Source organism: Tiliqua scincoides, chromosome 4, assembly GCF_035046505.1.
Source record: "Tiliqua scincoides isolate rTilSci1 chromosome 4, rTilSci1.hap2, whole genome shotgun sequence".
Lineage (NCBI taxonomy): Eukaryota > Metazoa > Chordata > Lepidosauria > Squamata > Scincidae > Tiliqua > Tiliqua scincoides.
The window spans coordinates 124,038,436-124,056,872 of record NC_089824.1 but is presented as its reverse complement, the minus strand read 5'-3'; the positions used below and the strand labels follow the sequence as shown (position 1 = coordinate 124,056,872).

General features: G+C 45.1%; 1 protein-coding gene across 1 annotated transcript in view; it reads right to left on the bottom strand.

Annotated features, from left to right (window-relative positions):
• CFH (complement factor H) overlaps positions 1 to 18,437 on the bottom strand; it is a 107,875-nt gene that overhangs the window by 51,592 nt on the left and 37,846 nt on the right. The window contains exons 9-11 of the mRNA XM_066624546.1: positions 15,171 to 15,347; positions 12,749 to 12,931; positions 5,863 to 6,042 (exon numbers count right to left, since the gene is read on the bottom strand). Coding sequence (XP_066480643.1) covers positions 5,863 to 6,042; positions 12,749 to 12,931; positions 15,171 to 15,347 — 540 coding nt within the window. The remainder of the gene's footprint in view (positions 1 to 5,862; positions 6,043 to 12,748; positions 12,932 to 15,170; positions 15,348 to 18,437) is intronic.

The following is an 18,437-nucleotide window of genomic DNA, read 5'->3' as shown; positions in this document are numbered from 1 at the left end:
CATTACCCACAACCCCCACTCTCCTTCCTCCCCCCTCTGCAATCCTCCATTACCCTCATCCTCTCTCCCTCTGCAAACCTCCATTACCCTCATCCCCTCTCTCTCCTCCCTCCCTCTTTTGCAATCCTCCATTACCCTTATCCCCTCTCCCTCTGCAATCCTCCATTACCCACAACCCCCCACTCTCCTTCCTCCCCCCTCTGAAATCCTCCATTACCCTCATCCTCTCTCCCTCTGCAAACCTCCATTACCCTCATCCCCTCTCTCTCCTCCCTCCCTCTTTTGCAATCCTCCATTACCCTCATCTCCTCTCCCTCTGCAATCCTCCATTACCCACAACCCCCCACTCTCCTTCCTCCCCCCTTTGCAATCTTCCATTACCCTCATCCCCTCTCCCTCTGAAATCCTCCATTACCCTCATTCCCTCTCTCCCTCTGCAAACCTCCATTACCCTCATCCCCTCTCTCTCCTCCCTTCCCCCTTTGCAATCCTCCATTACCCTCATCCTCTCTGCAATCCTCCATTACCCACGACCCCCCTCTCTTCCCCTGCAGTCCTCCGTTAACCACAATCTCCCTTTCTGCCCCTCCACTCCTGCATCATCCCCTGGGGGCTGAGGGATAAGAACAGGCCCTCAGCTTGGCTGTATTTGTCGTAAGAGGTGACCAAACAGCCACCAGGTAGGTGGGACTTGTCAGCCTGGGAAGGCAGCTCATCTAAGAGAAGGAAACTCTGACCTCAAACCTCCACTGCCTTTTGGCTATATCCAGTTGTGGAAAAGGCTTCAGGTGTCAACATCAAGGCAAAATCCGGAGCCGGAGTCCCTGAGGCAGTTCACGGCCAAACACAGTCACGCTCTGGCTACTCCTGCGACTCTGCTAGAACCAACCGTATTGGCGTCTGCCTTTCCATTGGACCATTCCAGCAATGTGGAGAGGGGGGATTTGCTGCATGGGTAACAACCTATCCTCCATACATTCTTTACCCAGTCTTCATGCACTGGAGAGGACACTCCAACTTCGAAATACGGCATCGGCACAACATGGGAAGCAGCAGTTTACCAGTTGTAAGTCTTTGCTCGACTGGCGTAGAGCGTGACACCAGGGGCTGCTTCCGATGGTGGGAGAGATCATTGCATCTCATTGGGCAGCTACTGCCCACCTTAAGCTGGGCAGTCCCCAGCCAGTAAGGTGTTGCCTCGCCACTGTCCGTTAACCTCACGAGGTGCGTGGGATTTAGGGTGAAAACCGACAAGCGGATCGACAACTCTGCACTAGGCAACAGAAAACAGAAAACTCCTGCCCTAAAGCTGGGCACCTGGAATGTAAGGACAATGACACCTGGCTTCTCTGACAACCTGCAAGAAATAGACGACGCAAGCAAAACAGCTATCATTAACATGGAACTGAGCAGACTGCAGATGGACATTGTCACCCTTCAAGAGACGAGGCTGCCGGATTCTGGATCAGTCAAGGAGAGAAATTTTTCATTTTCTCAGGGAAAACCACCAAATGAAACCAGGGAACATGGCATTGGCTTTGCGGTCAGAAATACCCTGCTGGAATCCATCATCCCACCTACTGTGGGAAGTGAAAGAATTTTGACCCTGCATCGCCAGTCATCAGCAGGACCTGTCACTCTCATCAGTGCATATGCACCAACTCTGCTGTCTCCAGCAGAAGCCAAAGACAAATTTTATGATGACCTGGCCACCACTATCAAGAAGATCCCCGTAAAAGAGCCATTGTTCATCCTTGGCTATTTCAATGCTAGAGTTGGTGCTGATCACAGTTCATGGCCCACCTGCTTAGGTCGGTTCGGCACTGGGAAGATGAACAAAAATGGCCAACACCCGCTAGAGTTTTGCTGTCATCACAGTCTCTGTGTCAGCAACACATTCTTCAACACAAAGCCCCAACATCGAGTCTCTTGGAGACACCCAAGATCAAAGCACTGGCACCAGCTCGACCTGATTCTTACCAAACACTCCAGCCTTGCCAGCATCAAGATCTCACGCAGTTATCAGGGTGCTGCCTGTGACACTGACCACTCCATGCAGCAGAGTGAAACTGAGAACAAAGAGACTGTATCACATGAAAAAGGAAGACCTCGCATTGATACCAGCAAGACCCAGGATCAGGGAAAAGTGGAGTAATTTCCACAAGCACTTGAGGAATCTCTTCCAGGCCCGGCCAATGCAGATGCATCCAACAGATGGGAACATTTCAAGAATGCTGTTTACAACACCACCTTGTCCATAATTGGCAAGAAGACCAACAAGACGGCAGACTGGTTTGAAGCCCACTCTGAGGACTTACAACCAGTCATTGAGGAAAAGAGGAGAGCTCAAGCAGCATACAAAGGCCTATCCCAGTGAGCGCAACCTGCAGGTCCTCTGAGCTGCTCGCAGCAAAGTCCAGCAGATTGCCAGGAGATGTGCTAACGACTACTGGCTCCAGCTCTGTTCCCAGATACAGATAACAGCTGACACGGGCAACATCAAGGGGATATATGATGGTATCAAGCAGGCCCTAGGTCCAACACAGAAGAAAATTGCCCCTCTGAAGTCTAACGCAGGCGAGGTCATCCAGGATCGGGCGCAGCAGATGGAACGCTGGATGCAGCACTACTCTGAGCTATATTCCAGAGAAAATGTAGTCACCGAAGAAGCACTGAATGACATTGAGTGCCTGCTTGTGTTGGAGGAGTTTGACAGTGAACCAACCCTAGAAGAACTTCACGTGGCCCTGGACTCCCTTGCCTTTGGCAAGGCACCTAGAAAAGACAGCATCCCTGCTGAAGTCCTAAAGTGCTACAAAGAGATCATTGCCACTGAGCTGCATGAAATCCTCTGTCTCTGCTGGAGAGAAGGTGGAGTACCTCAAGACATGAGGGATGCAAACATCATCACGCTGTACAAGAACAAAGGCAACAGGGGTGACTGCAACAACTACCGCGGTATCTCTCTCCTTAGCATTGTAGGAAAGCTGTTTGCCCGATTTGCACTACAGAGGTTCCAGGTACTTGCAGAGGGTCTATCCAGAATCACAGTGCGGATTCCAAGCCAACAGGTCCACCACTGATATGGTATTCTCCCTTAGACAGCTGAAGGAGAAATGCAGGGAACAATGACAGCCACTCTTTATAGCCTTCATAGATCTCACGAAGGCTTTCGACCTGGTCAGCAGGGACGGCCTCTTCAAGATTCTCCCCAAGATTGGATGTCCACCCAGGCTCCTCAGCATCATCAGATCTTTCCACAAGGACATGAAGGGCACTGTTGTCTTTGATGGCTCCACTCTGACATCCGAAGCAGAGTGAAGCAGGGCTGTGTTCTTGTGCCAACCTTGTTTGTGATTTTCTTCGCTATCCTGCTGAAGCATGCCTTTGGAACTGCAACAGAAGGCATCTATCTCCGGACCAGATCAGATCAAAGTCCAAAGTCCAGCTGAAATGTCTGCGTGACTTCCTCTTTGCCGACGATGCAGCTGTCACCACCCACTCTGCCAAAGATCTCCATTAGCTCATGATTCGTTTTAGCAAGGCCTGCCAAGATTTTGGACTGAGGATCAGCCTTAAGAAAACACGGATCATGGTTCAGGATGTGGACTCACCTCCCTGCATTACAATCTCTGCGCATGAACTGGAGGTTGTCCATGACTTTGTGTAACTTGGCTCAACGATCTCCGACACTCTCTCTCGATACCGTGCTAAACAGACACATCGTTAAAGCAGCTACCACATTTTCAAGACTCACAAAGAGAGTCTGGTCCAACAAGAAGCTGATGGAACATACCAAGATTCAGGTCTACAGAGCTTGCGTCCTGAGTACACTTCTGTACTGTAGCGAGTCATGGACTATTCGGTCACAACAGGAGAGGAAACAGAACACTTTCCACATAGGCTGCCTCCGACGCATCCTCGGCATCACCTGGCAGGACAAAGTTCCAAACAACACAGTCCTGGAACGTGCTGGAATCCCTAGCTTGTATGCACTGCTGAAACAGACGCCTGCGTTGGCTTGGTCATGTCGTGAGAATGGATGATGACCAGATCCCAAAGGATCTCCTCTATGGAGAACTCGTGCAAGGAAAGCGCCCTACAGGTAGACCACAGCTGCGATACAAGGACATCTGCAAGAGGGATCTGAAGGCCTTAGGAGTGGACCTCAACAAGTGGGAAACCCTGGCCTCTGAGCACCCCGCTTGGAGGCCGGCTGTGCAGCATGGTCTTTCCCATTTTGAAGAGACACTTTGCTAACAGTCTGAGGCTAAGAGGCAAAGAAGGAAGGCCCATAGCCAGGGAGACAGACCAGGGACAGACTGCACTTGCTCCCGGTGTGGAAGGGACTGTCACTCCCGAATCGGCCTTTCAGCCACACTAGACGCTGTGCCAGAACCACCATTCAGAGTGCGATACCATAGTCTTTTAAGACTGACGGTTGCCAACTAATATGGGCAAATCATTGCTGGCTCAGCTGCTCCCTCCCTCCATGCTCTAGATGAGCTGCTGACCATTTAATACTTTTTAAAATGCCACATGCAGATTTTTTTCATTTGAACGTTGCAGAGCTAATCCAGGGAGAAGGATGAAGTAGACTTGATAGCATGAAAACAATTAATCAGCCCTGTCCACAGCTAGCTTCTGCTACAAATTTGTGAAACTCAACTCTGGAGTAGAAGCAGAATGTTTTGAACTGGTGGGCAGGGAGGGAACTTCCAAACTGGCCCACCACCCTGTGCAGAGTGCCTTCTCCCAAAGCTCAACACAACCCTGTCAATACATAGCTGTGTAATGTGAGAACCTCACCAGCATGTATGCAGACACTAGAAGTAATACAGTTAGGACATTTTCAGGGAAGAGAAAATAAGCACCCTCAAAATTCTGAGCACTAACAGAGAGGCACAGGAAGACTTCTCTTAGTCAGGAGAAGAATAGGGGTGGATAGATGTACTAGAACTACTCACATGCTTTGTCTATTTAGTCCAACCTGCTGCTGGTAGTAAACATTTTAAACTCCCAACTATTCAGTGCAAATAAAGTTACATTTGGAAGGTGAAAGCTACCCCAATTAGGTGGCTGTTTGGACCATTGGCCATGCTTCTTTAATTACCAGGCTCAAATATAGAGATGGTGTCTGGAAGAAAATTCATAGGGCCAACAGAGAAAAGTGGGGTGCAGTGGAAGATTGGATGGGGAAGTGCTGATAACAGTATACTGGATAGGAGGACAGCCAGCACCTCAAGCTGTGCGGGGAACAGTCCCTAGGAACTGCATGATGCCTGAACAGGTCCATTTGAGCAAGTGTCCTTCCTAAAGCACACTGATGTGTGAAGACTTCTGTGAGGCTGGCAGAAGGATTAGAGAATATGCAGAGAGGAGAGGAATATAGCTCCCCACAACTGCAAAATTCTCATTATTAGCAAATCTAGCTGTATGGATGACAACGCAGTCATGGTTTTGGCATGGTCAAGAAATGTGCAAGGCTTTTATCTATTTTCAATCTATAAGGACCCAGCATTTCTCAAAAAAAAAAAAAAAAAAAAAAACATAGTTAACCATAGCCCCTTGAATGGCACCAATGGTCACAACGTTTGACCCTAACTCATGGATTAATACCAGCATTAATTGCACATGAACAAAAATATCTCCAGTAAACCTTCCATTCCTATCAAAAACAAGTAGCAAACAATGGAGTGTCTGGACTGCAAGAATGAAAGTGGCATTTCCATTAGAAAGCAAAATTTTACTGCTTTGGGAATAAGCAAGACAACTAAGTACAAAGTAAAATCTAACACAATACATTTTTCTTAGAATAAGCTAGTAACCATAATAGACAAAAATGATATTTTGTTTGCTTACGCTGACAGTCAGGCTTTGGGTCCCATCCTTTCTCTGTACAGACAGTGTGTTCTCCAGTGGTACTATTACTTGTTTCATATCCATCATGACATTGAAAAACCAGTTTTTCCATGAACAAGAAAACTGATTTAGTTGCATTGATGAAGATCATATTCCTTTCAGGTGGCTTTCGGCATGTCTCTGAGGAATCAAAAACGAGATATTTAAGGATCAACTGTTGTTTTCTCATAAGTCTACAGCATGCACTCTAAAGCCTCTAGACCAGAAGTATCCAGACTGTGTGGTAATTGGGCTCTCCAAATTATCTATCCATCACTTGCTCTCAGTTGCTGAGCTATGAAGTTGTAATAGAAAGTCTGAAAGAAGTTGAAAGGCCTTGCTTGGCACTTATCTCTTTCTTATCTACGGAATGCTAGCTGGAGCCTGCTGCAGGGAAGCTAGGCAATGTATCCAGATCACCATCAGAAGCGATGCTGGCATTGTGCTGTGCAGAAAGACATGTGCTTCTGTCGGTAGCATCTCCAGAAGGATATCATAGGAAAAGCTATAATTTCTGTCAAAGGCTAAAAGGAACCCTATAAAGAACAGTGGTGCAAATATGGGCTACCAAAATGATCAAGGGCTTTTCGCTTGGGGAAAAAGGGGTGGGGAGAAGGTGTTGTGAGGAAGAAAATGGAATTTTATCAAATTAGAGACAGTTTGCACTGGGAAGCAGAAACAGAAACCTGGAACAGGTTGACCAGCCTGTCGTTTCCTGGGTCCCTTCTCCTTCCTGATCTTTAAAAAGGGAAACTATAGGTCGGTCAGCCTAATGTCTATACCGGGTAAGATGGTGGAATGCCTCATCAAAGATGAAATCTTAAAACACAAGGACAAACAAGCCTTGCTGAGGGAGAACTAGTATGGCTTCTGTAAGGGTAAGTCTTTTAAAATTCTTTTAAAATTTCTACAGTCTTTTAAAATTCTTTGAAAAGGTCTACAGGCATGTGCACGCAGGAAAACCTGTGGATATTATATATCTGGATTTTCAGAAGGCGTTTGATACAGTCCTTCACCAAAGGCTGAGGAAACTTCACAGTCAGGGAATAAGAGGGCAGGTCCTCTCATGGATTAGGAACTGGTTGAGGACCAGAAAACAGAATGGGTGTCAATGGACAACTTTCACAATGGAGAGAGGTGAAAAGCAGAGTGCTCCAAGGATCTGTCATGGGACTGGTGCTTTTTAACCTGTTCATAAATGACCTGGAGGCAGGGCTAAGCAGCGAGGTGGCCAAGTTTGCAGATGACACCAAACTTTTCCAAGTGATGACCAGAAGCAATTGTGAAGAGCTCCAGAAGGATCTCCCCAAACTGGGACAATGGGTAGCAAAATGGCAGATGTGTTTCAATGTAAGTAAATGTAAGGCCATGCACATTGGGGCAAAGAATCAAAACTTTACATATAGGCTAATGGGTTCTGTGCTGTCTGTGACAGATCAGGAGAGAGATCTTGGGGTGGTGGTGGACAGGTCGATGAAAGTGTCAACCCAATGTGCGGTGGCAGTAAAGAAGGTTAATTCCATGCTTGGGATCAAGAAAAGGTATTGAGAACAAAACAGCTAATATTATAATGCCGTTGTACAAATAGAAGGCCACACCTGGAGTATTGTCTCAAAAAGGACATAGTGGAAATGGAAAAGGTGCAGAAGAGAGCAACCAAAATATTACTGGGTTGGGGCACCTCCCTTATCAAGAAAGGCTACAGCATTTGGAGCTCTTCAGTCTAGGAAAGAGGTGTCTGACAGGGGACATGATTGAGACATACAAAATTATGCAGGGGATGGATAGAGTGGATGGAGAGATGCTCTTTTCCCTCTCAGATATCACCAGAACCAGGGGACATCCACTAAAACTGAGTGTTGGGAGAGTTAGGACAGGCATAAGCCCGCAAACATCTGCCTATAAGTCGATCCCACAGATAAGTTGAGGGCAGGTTTTGAGCCAACAATCATGGAATTTTCTATGACCCAATAAGTCGTGGGTTAAACTTAGAAGGGTATCTGACTATAGTTTTGTCTGATTTTATCCGAGACCAGATCCTGAAAAATAATCTACCACTAATTGTTACCTAAGAACTGTAGTCTCTAATTTATTAAAAACATAGTAAAAGATCATAAGATACATTTTTATTCTTTTTAAATTCAGGTCTTCACCATCTTTATGTAAACACTATCAGAGTAAGTGCACTGCAGACAACATACCAGTAAAACAGTGGTTCCCAGCCTGGTTTTCATGTACTCCCAGGGACACTCAACAGTACCTTTAGGGATACTTGGAAAAAGAATGAAATAATGGCAGAAAAAGGCAGGTCATGCTCCAGAATGCCTTGCAAGACAGGAATGCCTTGCAAGGACCAGCAAGGCAGGAAGGGAGGTAGCTAGTTGGCTGTGAAAGCCCCACCAATAGCTAGTTTTGGGTCATCAATTCATGTATGAACCAGTGATTGAAAACCAGCACAGTAAAAAAGCTGAAACATAATATGGAAAGTGATCAATCACCCAGAATTTCTCAGCACACTTCTGGTACAAAACAGTGCAAAGGCAGAGTCTTTTGTTCTTCAAACAGAGAAAAAGAGAAAGTATATGATGAATACATGAGGTCTGGGTTTTCATAGAGAGGAAATGAGGGCTTGTATTATTACAAACATTTTGCTAATATGAAGGGTACAATTTATGGAAATGGGCTGCCAAGGGACATGCAAGTGAAAATGGTTGGGAACCACTGCAGGAGATCCATGAATCAAATCCACCTTTAAGGTGTCTGGTGTGTTAAGCCAGAAGCTCTACATACAACATACAACTTACAACACATAACTGGGAGTGTGCAATTCACTTCACAGCAGAGAGATGCAGCTGCATATATTTGCAACCCTTTTTACTCAGAAGTAGACCCACTATTTCCATGGGTGTTATTCTTAAGTAATGGTGCTCTGAATTGTAGCCTGGGACTTTATTTCAAATGGAAAGGAGGATCCCATCCTGGTGCTGAAAAAAAATACCTCTGCCAAATGCATGCATTTGCAAAAAGGAACCAGGTTCAGCAGCATTTGCAAAAGGGAAAGGAGGAGAATAAAAGGTTAACTTTGGCTGGAATTTCCCAGGAAAGTTACTATAGAAACAAATGATCTCTGCATTGCTTCTAATGAGCCTGCTTTAGTAAGAAAGGAAACTTTTCAGAGTTGAAAGGTTCTGCCCTCTGATTGACTTCTGATTGGAGATAAGGCAAAGTGATAATTGGAGCTTGATTACTTGGCAAAAATTTTATGTACTATGGGCGAGTATCTACAGGAAGTATTTCTTTACCCAGTGTGCAATTAGTCTGTGGAACCCCTTGTCACAGGAAGTGATGATGGCATCTGGCCTAGATGCCTTTAAAAGGGGATTGGACAAATTTCTGGAGGAAACATCCATCACGTGCTACAAGTCAAGATAGGTATGTGCAAACTCCTGATTTTAGAAATAGGCTACCTCAGAATGCCAAATGCTGGGGAGGGCACCAGGACGCAGGTTGTGTCTTGTTGTCATGTATGCTGCCTGAAGCATTTGGTGGGCCACTGTGAGATACAGGAAACTGGACTAGATGGGCCTATGGTCTGATCCAGTGGGGCTCTTCTTCTTATGTACAGAGAAATTGCCATATACAAGTGGTCTGCGTTACCCATGTATTTGGAACCCATGGATTCAAACTGTACCCTTCAGAGGCAATGGGAGCTGTGCTCAGGTCACATCTGGAGGACATCTGGATGTGTCCCCGGCCTTCAAAAGGCCTTCTGAGGCCTTCACAAGGACAAAAATAATGACTTCTGGTTTTCAGTCAAAAACCGGAAATTGTTATTTTCGACCTTCTAGAGGCCTCAGAAGGCCCTCAGAGGGTCCTCTAGATATGACTGGAGGCATAGCTTTGGTCACGTTTGGAGGATTTTAGGTGCCAAAATCTGCAAACTTCATCATCCATGGGTTTTGGCATCCACGGGGGTTCCGGGAATGGAGCCCCTGCAGATACCAAGGGCCCACCTGTAGTAATATCTTTATTAATACTACGCAGAAAGACACAGCATCTTAAAGAAGTTTAATAAGGATAAGGTCTCACTTTGAGCTTCAGTCCTTTCCATGCTTAGTTAGGACTGGAATTTCTGGTAACAGACTCTGATTTAGAATCTAAGGCTACAATTCTATAAACTATACACTTAGGAATAAGCCTTGTTGAACACAATGGGACATTTTTTAGTACACATGCATAAGTTATGCTGTAAATTTGTGTTTTCAGATTGTTACAATTTTAGCAGAATACTTAGGAATCACTAGATCAGGGGTCTCCAAACTTTTTGGCCAGAGGGCCACATCAAATATCTGGTGCAATGTTGAGGGCCAGAAAAAATTTAAATATAAAATTTAAGTAAATAGAGATGGAACTTAGATGAGTGAATAAATGAATGAATGCGCTCATTCATTCAAAATCTCCAGCCATCAGAACACCCTCCAGACGCAACCAGAACACAGCTCTGGTCGTGTTTGGTCATGTGGGCCAGGAGCTTTCAGGGGACAAGAGGCTGGCCACAGGCCAGATAGAGGCTCACTGCGGGCTGCATCTGGCCCCTGGGTCGGGGTTTGGAGAACCGTGCACTAGATGGAGAACATTTTTACTCAGTTTGTATCATTCACTCCCCCATTCACACAGATGTAGTTTAAAAAATGTAAGTAGTGGAGCAAAATGGTCATGAAATATTGTATGTCATGTATGAGAGTTTATACAAAGGTTAAATGTATATAAGATAAGCATAATGCATAATGCTTATAAGCATAAGCATATAAGATAAGTCACAACAGCAATAATAGTTGATAACAAAATCTTTCTAGGGTTGCTAAATTGCAGTAATGTGACAGGGTTAGGGGTATGACACAGAAATGATTTTCTTGTAAAAATCTATTGCATGGTGTGCTTGAAATACTAGTTTCTATCTGAATTCTTCCAAATATGAGCTCATCAGGGTAGGGGCTATACCTGTGTTTCATAAATACCTGCAAATTGCAGGCACTACTAGAAATAATTAATAATTGCTTCTAGTGAATGCATTCTTCATATATTCCACTGGAGTGGGTGTTGGAATTTTGGATGCAATGCTGCCTGCAGGACTCTGGAGGGCAGTGTACGTCCAGACACTTGAGACCTTCTACCTGCCCTTTATGATTTGACGACTTCTATCTTTAATCTTTCCTGATAGTTTTATTTATTTATAACAGCACTATCAATGCACATGATGTTTTACATCAGGAGACAACAGAGGGAGAGGAGCAATGGCAAGGTAAATGGAGAAAGAATATGTTATTGTATTTCATGTGGTACTTAGGCTTAGTAGCAGTAGGGCAGAGTAACTAGGGAGTTGTGTTAACAACTTCATGGAAAACATGAGTTTTGAAAAGGGATTTGGACGCGGTAAGAAAGTAGGCATCACGCAGGGAATCTGGGAAGGAGTTCCAGGCATATGGGTCAGCAAGGGAGGAAAGGTGAAGTGGGCAGCTGGGTGTGGAAGAGCTGGACAAGCAAAGGGATATGTCACAATATGAAAACAGACATAAGAGGACAGGTTCAGGTGATGGAGGGTTTGAAGATGAGAAGCTTATGCAGGATCCAGGCATGAACAGGAAGGTGGTGCAGGTCTTGAAGCAGCTGCAAGGTGTGGTTGCATCAACAACAGTTATCTTTGAGTGAGTGATCTTTGCTGTAGAGTGCTGGATAGAGGTGAGGGAACTAAGAGCCCAATCCTGGGCTCGGTGTGCCGGCTCACCGCCAGTGCACACTGTTGCAAACGAGCCATAAGGCACGCTTGCGAGGCTTACCACTGGGTGGAGGCTTACCACTGGGTATGGTAAGCGGAGGTGTGGGTGGAGGCAGGGAGGAGGCATTCCAGTGAGGGGAGAGGCAGGCAGAGGGCGGGGAGAGGACAGGGGGAGGCGTGCTGGGGAGAGGGAGCAGGGAGGGAGGGAGAAGGGACCAGTAGAGCAACGCTCCACCAGATCCAGAGCCTTCGGTCAGACTTGGCGCCTGGCACAAAGGCTCTTACCTCACTGCCGACCGTTAGGATGGCAGTGACTCGAGTAGCCCCATTGCAGTACTACTTCCCTTACCCAGGAGAACAAAAGTTCCCTTCTCCTGAGGTGCTGCCCATGGCTGCCTTGGGCCAGTTGGATGCGGCGGCAGCTCAGGATTGGGGTGTAAAGCAGTGCTTCTCAAATTGTGGGTTGGGACCCACTAGGTGGGTCACAAGCCAATTTCAGGTGGGTCCCCATTCATTTCAATATTTTATTTTTAATATATTAGAGAACCACTGGACTAAAGGGAGACGAAAAGGAGACCAGAGAAGAGGAGGCTATGCTAGTTGAGACAAGAGATAACTAGGAGATGAACCAGAGCTTTTGTTGATGGAACAGAGAGGAAGTGACACTTTTGTGATACTGCAAAGGGGGAAGCAACATTACAGTATTTGCTGATGGACTGAAGATGGGGTGGGGGAAGCATAAGAGAGAGGAACTACAGCAAAAACAAGTAAGTGCCAGTTCAACAGAGCCGATGATGATGTCGTCAATGGATTAGTACAGCAAAAGGGAAATGAGGAGTTTAGGTTCGGACAGATGCTAAGGAAGCATTCAAGTGGAAATGACTGATAGTCACTTGGAGACATGGAATTGGATGAAGACAGTTCTGAGGTGGGTGTTGGAAGCTGGGTGTTGTCAGCCTACACTTATCACACTAGAATATTTGGTTTGGCCTAAATCAAACAATTCCCAATTTGGTCTTTTTTCAGAAGGTGTATAAGTAACATCATTTTCAGCATTATTACACTACTTACGGATGCACTCTGGCTTTGGTGTCCATCCTTCCTCAAGACATTGGGTCTCTCCACGGTCGAGCCCTTTGGGAGTTGTATAGCCACTCTGACAGCCATACGTTGCTGTCTCATGGAGAGCAAAGTCACGATTATGTTGTTGGAAATAACCATTTTGTGGGTGTATAGCTTTACAGGTCACTTTTTCTAATGGAGAAAGAGGATGTTATTTTGTAAGATTTCAGGTACTGTCTTGCTGGACTGAATGAAAGTTCAATATAATCAAGTACTATGTCCTCAACTATAGGTCAGTAAGTGTTGGTTGGTTGGCCACTTTGGAATCTATGACAAGTATATAGGATGACTGTATACAATTATCAGTTATTAAATTATATCAGTCGTGTGCTCATGGCCCCTGGAAACAACAGCTAGTGGGAATCAAGCTTGCTTCTATACACGTAGCCCCAGTTCTGTGTTTGGTGTCATTGAACTGGTTCAGATGAAGTTTTCCCCATCCAACTAGCCCCAGCCAACTGAAGATGTGCATCATTATGACATGTTCAACCTCCCCAAACCACATGCTGTAGAGAAGATTCCAATCCTTTGCACACTTGCCTGGGATTAAGCCCCATTGGCTATAACAGATTCACATTTGAATAGACATACATAGGATTGGGCTGTTAATCTCCATCCCCGCACTCTATAGTAAAGCTTGGGACTGAATGATCAGCAAACTCTGCAGCCAGACCATAACGGCTGGGTCCGGGGTATTTGAAAGACCGCCTCCTTCCCTACAATCCTGCCTGTGCTCTTAGATCATCTGGGGGGCCCTTTTGACATCTCACTAAGAGATGTGAGAGGGGCGGCGGCCAGGAAGAGGCCTTCTTGGTGGTGGCCCCCGAACTGTGGAATACCCTCCCCTTAGAATTGAGAACTGCTTCCTCGTTGCTAACATTTCAGCGTGGACTGAAGACCTTTTTATTTCAAAAAGCTTTTAATTGTTGACAGGCTGGCTGGCGTTCCTGCTTTTTATATGAGAATCCACGGGGTTTGTTTGTTTCTGTGAGATTTTTAATTATTGTAAATTGTTTTAATGATTGTTTTTAATGTTGTATTTTAAATTGTTTGTAAGCCGCCTTTGTGCCCTTTGGGCAAAAAGGTGGGGTATAAATTAATAATAATAATAATAATAATAATAATAATAATAATAATAATAATAAGTACATCAAGGGTAGAGTGACTTTTCTAAAGGTGAGCAAAATGACCCCCTCCTCACAAACTTGCCACCTCATTTGAAAGTGGAAAATTAGGCAAGGATGTCACAAATTTGGGAAGGAGGAAGAACATTTTCAAAAAATTTCATCATGCCCTTTTTCCTACAATAGTACCCCTATATTTCTGGGGCATTTAGGGGGAAAATTGGTACCCATCAGTTTAGCCACCAAAAAGACCTCTGTTGCAGTAGCAGAGCTGCTTTTGGTTTTCAAGAAGCCACAGCCACTCTGAAATATCTAGAAAACAGTCACCTCTTCCCCCAGTATGGTCTCCCAAATTTTGGACAGGAGGTGCTGATCCTAATTTTCAGTCCCCCCTGCACCTGTTTCTCTAGTGGCAACTGCTACAAAAGTGCCATAAAGCACTTTCCAGCAGTGTGCTGAGTTGCATGCTGCTGGGATGCTTGTGGGAAGGCTGGACACTTCCTGCACACAATGTCAGTTCTCTTGCTGTCTGCGGGAGCGGGCAAGCCAGCAGGAGAGGCAGGGGGAGGACGTACTGGATGAGGGCATAATGGGCAGGGAGGCTGCAGGAAGGGGTGGGTCCGGTGGTGACCTTCCTGCCCCCTTTCTCTCCTTGGACTTGCACTAGCAAAAACAATAGTGCAAGTCCAAGGAGATCCGTGGCAGAGGCTTATGCAGGGGCAAGAGGATTTAAATTCTCTTTCCTTGCTGAAGCCTCCTGATCCACCCCCACTTCATTTCTGGCACGACGCCCCGTTTTTGATGCATGTCCATTTTTGGCTTGGTTGCACCAGTGGGGGAGGGGAAGGATGAGATTGGGCTGTTATGGAGCCTGGTGATTATCCCCCACAAAAGCTGAGCTTTGAAGAAGAAGCAACCCTGTATGGACAACTGGGATTTCTCCCAGATCTATCTATTGTGTGTGTGTGTGTGTGTGTGTGTGTGTGTGTGTGTGTGTGTGTGTGTGTGTGCATGTGTGTGTGTGCATGTGCTTGGGGGAGGAAGATATGTATAAATGTGGTGGTTGCAGGATCAATTCCTCTGTCACCTCATCTTATGAATGATCACAGTCCCCACTTCCAAACCATCCTATAACTCTGAGAAGCCTAAATGAATCAATGTGCACCATTATAAAAGCCTAACAGGTCAGATACTTCTAGTTTCTCAGATTATATATTGACAGAGAATGACGCATAAATAAAGCTTACTGGCACATCTCAGGGTGGATGCCCAGCCATCTTTCGTGCACTTGGCTTTTGCTCCTGGAGATGCAGGATAATAGCCCTCATCACAAGAATATGAAATTTCATTTTCTTCTATGAATTTATCCCGAGAGGAATAAATGAGTCTACCATATGGAAAACTACCAGGAGGAATGCATTGTTCTAAAGGCAAAAAAAAAATTAAAAAAAAATTACTTAGTTAGAGAATACTTTTCTTTCACTGTGTAGAAAATATTAGAAAACAACTTTTAAAATCAGAAATACATCTTATAAATACATAGGTGTATGCCATTTAACGATGGGGATACATTCTCCGATCCCTGTTGTTATGCAATTAGGGGCGCATTCCTACCCCATGCTAGAACAGGCAAGCCAAAAGGCTTGCGCTGTATCCAGAGAGGTATGGGGCCCAAAGCAGCTCACTCAAGGGGAAACGTTTCCTCTTACCTTTGGGTAAGGTGCCCTTGCCCCATGGATCTCCTTGGACTTGCGCCACCTCCTGAGGTGGCGCATGTCCAAGGAGAGCAGAGCAGCTTGACGCTGCTCCAAAATCCCTGGGAACAGGGGTTGGAATCCGGCATAATTGCTGGATCCCTGCCTGCCCGCCCCTGGGGCTGCCCACCACCCAACCTTCCCCCACCCAGGAACACCTCCCTCCCGCCTCCTCCCCACCCCCTAGAGCCTTGCGTCAGCCCAGCCAGGCCTATGCAAGGTTCGCTGCACAAGCAACCACAGAGGCTGGATGCAGCCTCTGTGTGCTGGCGCACCTTTACAGCACATTTGCGACCCTCCTGGACCGGTGCAAGGGACAAGTGCAAGTCCTCGTCTGGATTGCGCCCCAGGTCATTAAGTGAACATTCAATCAATCTATTGCCTTTGTTGTGTAAACAGACACTCCCTGGCAGTCACTAGCTGGCTGCACAGGCTACTGAAGATAGATTGCCTCTTTTTTTCATTAAAAGCCTCTCTGTTGTGTAAACAGACACTCTGCTGCAGGCTATGGGAGACACAATTGCCTCATTAACAGTATCTTTATTGTGCTTTGACCATTGTCATATATGTGGTTCATTGTTAAGCAAATGGTTGTTAAGTGGTACATATTTGTAGCAGTTTGCACCAGCAAATCTTATGACAGATCATTGCAAAATTTGGCTCCAGGGCTTAGGTGGGTATTGGGGTATGATGGCAGAAGTAGGGGAAAGGCTGAGGAAAGTGAAATCTGGGCAGAGAAACAGTTTTGGACAGAGCAAAATGCAGTGCAGTGTGTTAATGCTCTGCATCAGTGTTTCTTGAACTGTGAGACTGGACCTATTACATGGGTTGCAATCCGATTTCAGACAGGTCTCCATTCATTTCTATGTGTATTTTAGTTTTAATATATTAGACTTGATGCTACCATTGTATGTGACTGCATCTGGGGGAATGTTACAGATCTGTGCGTTTAACAGGCTACTATGTATATACTTTTAACAATGATAGTCAGTGGGACTTACTCCCAGGTAAGGAGTGCAATATGGCACTATCCAACACTAATGCTTGAAAGGGTTAGGAGGCTTCATTATTTTAAATAAATTTTTAAACTTGTACTTATTGTAAACTTTTAATTTACTTAGGGCACAATCCTAACCAGGTCTACTCAGAAGTAAATCCTATTGTGTTCAATGAAACTTACTCCCAGGAAAGTGAGGTTAGGACTGTAGCCTTAATTTGATTTCATTTGTCCTATGGGGGTTTTAAAAATTTTCTCTGCTTAATGCACTTTTCTCTGCACTTCCGGCCATGACATTACTTTCAGGTCAATGATATCACTTCAGGTGGATCCCAATAGACTGGGATTCTAAAAAGTGAGTCCCGGTGCTAAAATGTTTGAGAACCACTGTTCTACATGCATCCTACACAGGAAGGAACAATAAAATGTCCAGCATTCCTACACTGTCCAGAGATCTGATTTTCTAATGAGAGCCAATGTGGCCCAGTCCTAAGCAGCACTAATGCAGCTGTGACAAAGGGAACTTTTGTTCCCTTACCTCAGAGCTACACTGCGGCTGCATTGGCACTAGAAAGTTGGATAGGACTGGGCTCTAAGAAATTTTTCTTATATCCCAGACTCCAGAAGATTAAATAGGAATAGCCATGCATAATTCAAATTAGTCTGAGGGTCAGTTTTATATTTTCTGTATTTCCAGAAAATCATATTGCTATCATTAACTGTGGAAAAGGATTCTGTTTTACCATTTTTATTTCAGAGAAGAATTTTTCCCCATTCCATTTCTCAATGTTTGCCACTCTTGGGGAAAGAAAAAGATGTGTGTCAACTACCATGCAGATCATTATGTATATAATTCAGATTTAAACATGCGCGCGCGCGCGCGCACACACACACACAGAGAGAGAGAGAGAGAGAGAGAGAGAGAGAGAGAGAGAGAGAGAGAGAGAGAGAGAGAGATTTAAGTCACTGGTTCCGCTTTTGAAACAAGGAGTAGATAGGTAGGATGGGAACATCTGGACAGAATTTTAGATGGGGAGAATTTCAGAAGCAACTCTACATTTACCACCAAGTTCATTTAAGCATATCAGCTGACTTCTTATACATGGAAACATTATACGTATTGAGATATGCTATAAATTCTTCCCATTTTGTTTTATTCTAACAATAATGAATAACAGAACTGTGTCACAACATCAACTTCTGCCAAAGACTAATGAGAAATAGACTTTCAGACATCCCTTCTGAATGGGTTGCATCCTTTTACAGCCAGGATGGTGCTATTATTGGAGTATTAGGCCAGAACCTGGCAGCCCTAAATTCAATTCACAACACTTTAACAGATACTTCTAAACAAATTGAAGTTTTTTGTAATGGTAAGCGTAACAGAACAGGCTTAACTTACTCTCTACCAGGCTTACTACATGTTGACTAGGCTGCTGCTTGAGGAAGAAGTGAGAGGATTGAAACCCTGCAGTCATTGGCATGTCTTTCCCTGAAGGGTTTTTGAGCTTCACTGCAGTGGGTTGAGGCTTAGAGTTGAAATCTCATGGTTGAAACACCACAATTGGCTATCACAGCAGGAGATTTTTGTGCATGCTGTCTAGGCTGCTGGGACCAGAAGATGTGTCAGGTGTTGTTTTTTTCCGCTCCTCTTTTTGTGTGCTTGCTCCACTGCTCAGACTAGAAGTTGTGTTGGGGGTTTTCTGGCCTCTCCGTGAACCACAAAATAAAGTCAAAGAGCTGCATGCAGCTCATAAGCCATG